The sequence below is a fragment of the Ciona intestinalis genome, unplaced genomic scaffold (genome assembly GCF_000224145.3).
Source record: "Ciona intestinalis unplaced genomic scaffold, KH HT001245.1, whole genome shotgun sequence".
In the NCBI taxonomy this organism is placed as follows: Eukaryota; Metazoa; Chordata; class Ascidiacea; order Phlebobranchia; family Cionidae; genus Ciona; species Ciona intestinalis.
Genome location: NW_004191566.1, coordinates 752 through 8,121, shown reverse-complemented (window position 1 = coordinate 8,121; position 7,370 = coordinate 752). Strand labels below are relative to the sequence as shown.

Below are 7,370 nucleotides of genomic sequence, written 5' to 3'. Positions count from 1 at the left end.
TTGTTAACAATGCGAGGCCGTTCTCATCGTTTATCTACACATCAACAACAATGTTACTACATTAAAACAGCCAGCAGCATCAATATTAACAAACATCCAGGTTTTGCGACAATAAAATAGATTTACTGCAACTGTGGGTTTGTATTAGTTACGAATATTTTGAAGATAATTTGCTTTTACAAGTTTTCTTATTAAAAATCAAGGGGTTTCTGCAACTAATGCAAAGTACACGGGGGTAGACTTGCATTCCCTGCACCATGACACCATCATAGTCAATACATTATGACATCACACACCTTATTATAATGTCGCCTTCCAGCTTCAACCATCAATTTAAAATCACCGTCGTCAAACCTTTTGATTTTCTTTGATTTTATATTATATTTCCATGATCTTTCACCTTTCGTGAACCTGTGTGAAAATCAACATTATATCAACAACCAATCACAATATGAGAAATATGTTATTTTTATTAGTGTTCGCTTTAGTGGCAGAGGTTATGGGTTCAAGGCTTGTCGGTGCTACCATTGTGGGTGTATGTGTCATCGAGCAAGACACCCAAAGAGTCTGGACCACGCTCATACAAGTTGGTTTTAAATGAAAATTTACACTTAATAAATACTATCTGTGGTAATTTTTTGTGAAAAAAATATTTAGTTTGGCCAAAAAAACGTTTTAAAAAGTGCCAAAAAATTCGCCTATCGTTGCGTCACTCGCGGGCACTATGACGTAAATTACGTCACGATCTTTTCTAATCGATCAGCTGATTTAGGCTTCGCTGTTTGCAGCAAAACAGAGTGTACCGTCGACATAGCATTTTCTTTTAAATTGTTTGTAATACTGTATTTTTTAAATTGTTTGTAATACTGTATTACAGTATTACAGTATTACACTATTTAAATTTGTCAGTTAACAATAATGTAAACGTGTCAGTGTGTGATGTATAGTCAGGTAGAAGTATTTCATCTGATGAAGTGACATAAGTGAAGATCCTAGTCCACTAGCAATAGGTATTGAGCCTTTCCAGTTTGAACCTGTACTTCCAGCAAGTGTTGGGGAAGTAGACAGGCCAAGACCATGGGAAATAAGTGAAGCTGAGCAAATCAACAACACAATTTGGTGGGTTGACCAAGAATAGCATTTATTAAAAAATGTGACATTTAATAAGTCTGTTGGTTAAAGTTTGCACTGTCTTTTTTCCTGAATTTGTTGAAATTTGTGTAAACAGATATGTGTTGTGTCGCGGCTGCAGACGTTCTTTGCCTAAAGGACTCGGCACTCCTTATACGCACTTCAGTTGGACGCGCTTTATTATGCTAACCAGCTTCGTTTGGTTGTAATTCATGCGGTAACTAAAAAGAAACGGAATACACGTCAATATACAAACACATGATTTAAACAGCGATGTTAATCTAAATTAATACCTGAATTTTCGGCGTTTAAAAGTTGCAAATAATAATACAAACAATCGTGTACACACAATCGTGGGTAATCTGCAATTATGAGAAGAACATTAGTATAAATTAAATAGAAAGAAAATACACGCACATACCACGTAGAGAATGTAACCTCTGACCTCTAGTGCCAATCCTTTACTTAAATGAAATCAAAATTATGCGCCAAGAATAAACTGAGATTGCCACGTAAAAAAACTCAATGAAGCAAAGAAACATAGATATTTAAACTTAAATAAATTTGGCAGTCAGCCAACCGTGACATGTTGCAAATATGATATTCTTGACTGAGACCCGAGCATGGAATACAAATTTAGTGAAATCAATTTACACCAATATAGTATTTATTGTTTGCCTTCATACCAAGAAGATGTTCAATCACATGTTTATGGCATTTATTTTGTTTAGACAGTATCGCTACACAGCTGATCAGAACTTTGTTCGATAGGTACCGGAATGACTGGAAGGAAAACCGAAAGGTTCCATCAGTACTGATCAAAAGTATAAGCGAACAACATTATAGTGACAGTTCAACAACATTTGCAAGAATATTTCATCATTCAGTTTTGAATGGTCTTGTTTCATACAAAATGTGATTCATGCAAGAGTTATGTTGTTTTCATTCAACATTTATAGAAATACATATTTAAGTATTGGATTATTTTCATTGTTTTGAATAAAGAATGCTTGTACCAGATGGTGGATCTGTTTTTCTGCGCTCTACAAATACATGCTGCTTTCTTGATCCGAACAAGTTTCCTTGCATATCCTAATGAGAACATATCATAGTAAAACCATCTGAAGTAAAATGTGCACAACAAATATGAGATGACCAGCATACCAATGTAATGTTGCTTGCTTTTTTCTAAGCCCCACTCTTCCTTTTGAAAATGGAAACACACACATATCTATATTATATACACTTATCCCTTTACAGTCATTCTTGTCTTGCTATTTTAAACACAGCACCTATCAGGCATGATTACTCGGCTTATGGTAAACTCCTATATGGTAACTTTAAATACAGATATAAATATAGTCTATGCCATATAGAAAAAAACAAAAAGAATTTAAAATCTTTTATAAAAAAAAAAAAAAAAGAATTTAAAAAAAAAGAATTTAAAACAATGATCCCTAGGAAATAACTTCCAATAAATTGCTGAAGCCATAAGTATTGTTAATACCTTAAAAAACGTTTTGATTTGCTTATCTATTAAAACTGCATCAATAAACGATAAACCGCTGATAGGCCGGGGTTTTCCCCATAAACGAAATATTGCATTGTGACGTCACAGTGCCCGCGAGTGACGTTTTTTACAACTTTGAAATTTGATTTTTTAAACGTTTATAACTTTTAAATTAAAGCGAATTTTCACAAACTGGCTGTGAATTTAGCATCAGTAGACATAAAACTTTATTCTTATGCAAAAAACTGCGCAACCATGAGAACCGTGGGCCGGACTCTTTAACAACAATCGCAACAACATCAACCTACTTGTTGTATGAAATAAAATAAATCGATATCTTCGTTCCTTCAACCGACTTAACGTAACTCGGCCAATAACAATTCTTCACATTGTGTTTCACCCACACGAGGTCACCCTTCATTATCTTCTCCGATTTAACTTTGCTCAGAACCTGAACATTGTGATGTCATAATAGAAACATGACAATAAACGTTGTGACAGAATAATATGATAAATACACCGCATACTTACTGTTCATTTGTGCAAAACATAATATAATGTTTATTTATAGTTTCAAATACGATAGCAAAGATCAAATTAATAAAAACAACAAAGAGAGGAAATTTGCAGCAAAACAACAGTCGTTAAAACACGCTATTGATAAACCTACTAAATATATAAGATGAAAAAAGCGTGGCTGCTAAACACACTATAGAAACTCCCCATGCTCCGTGTCAAACTTACTTGAGGCAATTCATCGCTGGTGTCGGAATCATCATCAACAACTGATGGTGGGAATTCTAAACAACCAAAGTTGGAATACAAATACAGGTAATGTACATTCGATTGTTACAAAGTAATTTAAAATTATCCCAAGTAATACCAAAGTTACTTTGACTTCCCTTAATTGCAATACAATAAGTAATATATATTGTAATTAAACAAGTACACTCTATAAATTGTGGTTGAACAAACAACAAACCAAGTATAATGAATTCCTGCGAACACAACGAAGAGAATTACCGGCAAACCGACAGTCGCTATAACACGTTAAGAATAAAATAAATTAAAAAGCATTTGGGTAAAAAACTGTTTAAACAGTGGCTTCCAAATATTTAAAACACTCAACTTTGTTAATGAACGCAAAATGTTATAAATAATTGAACTTACGAATTAAACTGGTTGATAATTGGTCTAATTCACCGCCATAATCGTCTTCGATGCAAATTTCTGGTAAATTAATTGTTTTTCTTCGTTTATTTGATGTTTTTTCTCGTTTTCTTGACCTTTTCATATTTCTAACTTTGCTATAATAAACTTTACTATCTGTAACCAGTCATGCGTGGAATTTAATATTTCTATGGTAGTGACCTCATAAATGTCTGCAGCGACATATCGACAGCGAGCATGAGGTGTTTAGAAAATCAAGTGGTCTTAAGACACAAAAGTATATTTATTAACTTTCACGTTTACTGTCACATCACAAATTCGCGTTCATCGCTATTTCCCATGGCCTATATACTCTACGTATTGTTTCTTAACAATACAATAAACGGAAGCGCACTAACGCGTTATTTTCATTATACAGCAATGGTTCGTTTGTTACGTATTATAATATTGCTTGTTACGTTTCAACTTGGATTGTACGTCATATACCATGACAATGGATCAAGGTGATGTAACAATAGGAGTGGGGTGGTTTGTTAAGGTGGGTTGTTGTTAATCATGCTGTTTGTTACAGAAACAAAGTTCGTTACGTCAGGGTGACGGAAGGTAAGTATGGGTTATGACGTCATTATATAAATGGAGTCATAGTATGTATGACGTAACAAATCTACAGATTGTCCGAACACGCGTAGCTTTGATGACGTCACAGCGTTAAAGAACGCCGAACTCAGAAGAATGGGAGACATTGTTCAACGATTGTTACGTCAGATACAGGTATTATGACGTACTTCATGACGGCATCTAACCCTTATACAGTCCAGGGAAGATTGTAGTGACGTCAACACCTACGTATGCCACCCTTTATCATGTGGATTAGTTTGTAACATTCATCAACTTGCATCGTGTATGCTTACCGCCATGAGTAGGAACCTTACCACTGTGGTAGGGGTCGATCACAGGGGGTTCTTTGGTGAACAAAGCTACCGGAAGTTACGACAAATCATACTTCCGGTTAGTGACGTATGCCCAACTGTGACGTTGGGCGAGGATCTTAAAAAGATTGGTGAGTTTATGACGTCATAATATACTAACAATGCGACCACGCTTGTTTCTTCCAATTAAATGTAAAAGTGTTTAACCGTAGACGCGTTTTAGCAACAGTTGTTTCGTTTCAATTATTATTAATTTTCACAACCGTAACCCATAACACAAACAAAAGTTATTATTATTATCACAACGTTTCAGACCCTGTAAAGTTTTTACCACGAGTATATGACGTAATAACCTCTATGTTTGAATGGACTGATATTATATGTTTTATCCTGAACAAGAGATCACAGATCTAATGAATGAACACGTTTTAAACTAATTAGCATAAGATAGTAGAGTCGGGGAAGATGGGACACCTTTAACACATAACATCCAAATAGCCTGATCGTGTTTTAATCAATTAACAACGGTATGTGGAAGTCGTGAAGATACAGTTTTATAATTCATTAAATGTTCTTTGTTTACTACCAAATGAAAAGAGAAAACAAAATGAAAAGGTGTCCCATCTACCGCCACCCTGCTATATTAATTAATCCTTTTACTACAACGGTCGACCGAGCTCGATCAAAAACAAATCTAAAGTAACCAACAAAACGGGTTCTAGTCGCCATTGGTGACTGTGGAGCAGTAGGCAGAATGTATTTATACATGTATTATAACTAATGAAACTTATGACGTATGAGGATTGAGTGATTGGTGAAGAATATGTGTAAATACGCTTTGTACAACTCCTGTACCATGTGTTGAATTGTAAACTTACACTAGTTAACGTTGTCGTCGCTTAAAAATGTTTGTTTTTATGAATTTTGACAAACCGTAATCACGCAGTAATTAGGTAATGTTAGAAGTTAATATTAATCATATGATGTTGAATTAAAAATAATGTTTCAATTACGATCAATGATAATACGGTATAAGAGTAGTGCATTTAATGCGTCCCCACATAAATGCTAATAGTTTGATTCAGTCGTGAATCGTTGTGCGGATACAACACGTACCGTCGTTTCCCGCCAAACTCCCAGAAAGTGTTTTAAGTACACGAGGAAAGTAATCGTTAATTAATCGCTCATCGTGCGGTTTTAAATCTAAAAATTCAGTCTAAAAAATATAAATATATATTATGATTTGATTTCAATCAAGAGAATAAAGAAAATTCTAGAATTAAGAATTGAGATAAGTGCGAAAAAAAATCGCGAAAAAAACAAGAACAACTGTTCGACGAAAAAGGATCTATATATATGACCACTAACGTGCCCAACAAGTCCAACGTTTGCATGCGTTTATAGAAGCATGTAGTATTAAGCTCCTAACCGATCATAATCACCACAAATAAAACTTACTATTTTCGATATTTGACGTTCTTAGAAAAACCGAGTTTTGAATATTCGATGACGTCATTACCTCCTGAAGTGACGCAAACAGTGAATCGTCTCCATAGCAACCCTATGACGTGGTGGGTGGGGCAAGTGACGTCATACTTGATGACGTTGCAACCGGATATGAGACGCGAGGTCGATCGAAGCATCGAACAGCACTTCAGTGACGTCATAGTGGGGTAATTGCGGTTAATATGACGTCACAATGCATAACAATGAGGTATAGGATCCACGTTCGAAGAAGCGACAAAGTAAATCGCGAATCTCAATTCTATGACGCGGATGAATATATGAGGCACGTGGAGAAGTGGTATCAGCGGAGAGACATCGATATTAGACTCGGTAAAGGGGAATCACCCATCCATGGATCAAGCGAGACGCGTAAGGTGTTTGTTGCTACTGACGACGTCACAGTCATCGATGAAATGATACAAAGGTATGACGTCATACAGAGATGATTGTTACTCAATGACGTCAAAATGCGACGATTGTTGCCAACAGATATCCTCATTACGTCATAATACACGATCGAGAAAGCGCAGCGATGGGGAACGATAAGTTGTTACGTCACACTGCTGGTGGGATTCAATACGTCACAATGGACATTATGCGGCTTGTGGAATGCGATTACGTCATTTGCACGATGACGTCAAACGTAAGCACGTGACTATGACGCATAGGCGCCAAAACAGGGGAGGCAGGGATAGTTAGACACACAATCCTGTGAAACAAATCTAACTTATTGGTTGTAATGTTTACTGCTTAATACAGTATAGAAATACCAGGGTTGGCCTGCCCACCCTGCCACCCCAAGTATGGTGCCTATATATGACATCACAACAACCTGTAACGTGATTGGTCAACAGATATGTAGGTTGACCTTTGAACTCATGCAACAAAGGTATGGTGACGTCACAAACAGATTATTATCGCTTGACCGATCATATAACTTTCATCGACGAAAGTTTCCGACCAACCATATCGTCGTATTACCCCACACGGGGGCGACATCATCAGAACTAACGTTGTCGGTGGGTGACAGGGTGGATCCCCTACATAGGAAGTGGAAAGATGACCTTTGTTTGGGCGTCAAAAGGTCAACCGGGGGAGAGAGGTATTACCCAGATCACGTGGTG

The 7,370-nt window shown here is 36.2% G+C and overlaps 2 protein-coding genes and 2 long non-coding RNA genes across 6 annotated transcripts in view; 2 read left to right on the top strand and 2 right to left on the bottom strand.

Moving 5' to 3' along the window:
• Nucleotides 1–2,199, top strand: part of LOC108950985 — a 2,709-nt gene extending 510 nt beyond the window's left edge. The window contains exons 1-2 of one of the 2 annotated variants that reach the window (XR_001975437.2): nt 884–1,119; nt 1,863–2,193. This is a non-coding gene — a long non-coding RNA (uncharacterized LOC108950985). Of the gene's footprint in view, nt 1–883; nt 1,120–1,862 lie in introns of those variants that run through there. The other variant, XR_003397506.1, reaches the window with a different exon arrangement.
• LOC100187136 overlaps nt 1–3,970 on the bottom strand; it is a 6,895-nt gene extending 2,925 nt beyond the window's left edge. For both annotated transcript variants that reach the window (XM_009863774.3, XM_026840412.1), the window contains exons 1-4: nt 3,812–3,970; nt 3,386–3,441; nt 2,950–3,092; nt 297–411 (exon numbers count right to left, since the gene is read on the bottom strand). In XM_009863774.3, coding sequence (XP_009862076.1) covers nt 297–411; nt 2,950–3,092; nt 3,386–3,441; nt 3,812–3,935 — 438 coding nt within the window. In that variant the 5' untranslated portion in view covers nt 3,936–3,970. The remainder of the gene's footprint in view (nt 1–296; nt 412–2,949; nt 3,093–3,385; nt 3,442–3,811) is intronic.
• Nucleotides 1,268–2,432, bottom strand: LOC108950986. The gene is made up of 4 exons (XR_001975438.2): nt 2,296–2,432; nt 1,553–2,223; nt 1,425–1,493; nt 1,268–1,352 (listed from the first exon to the last, which is right to left on the bottom strand). It is a non-coding gene; the product is annotated as an uncharacterized LOC108950986 (long non-coding RNA).
• LOC108950984 (alpha-(1,6)-fucosyltransferase-like) lies at nt 3,967–7,367 on the top strand (the record flags this gene model as incomplete). The annotated part of the gene is made up of 5 exons (XM_018817299.2): nt 3,967–4,871; nt 6,224–6,413; nt 6,461–6,670; nt 6,736–6,889; nt 7,101–7,367. Coding segments are annotated over exons 1-5 (978 nt in total), but the record flags the coding sequence as incomplete, so codon positions are not given.
• Between the last annotated feature and the right edge of the window lie 3 nt (nt 7,368–7,370).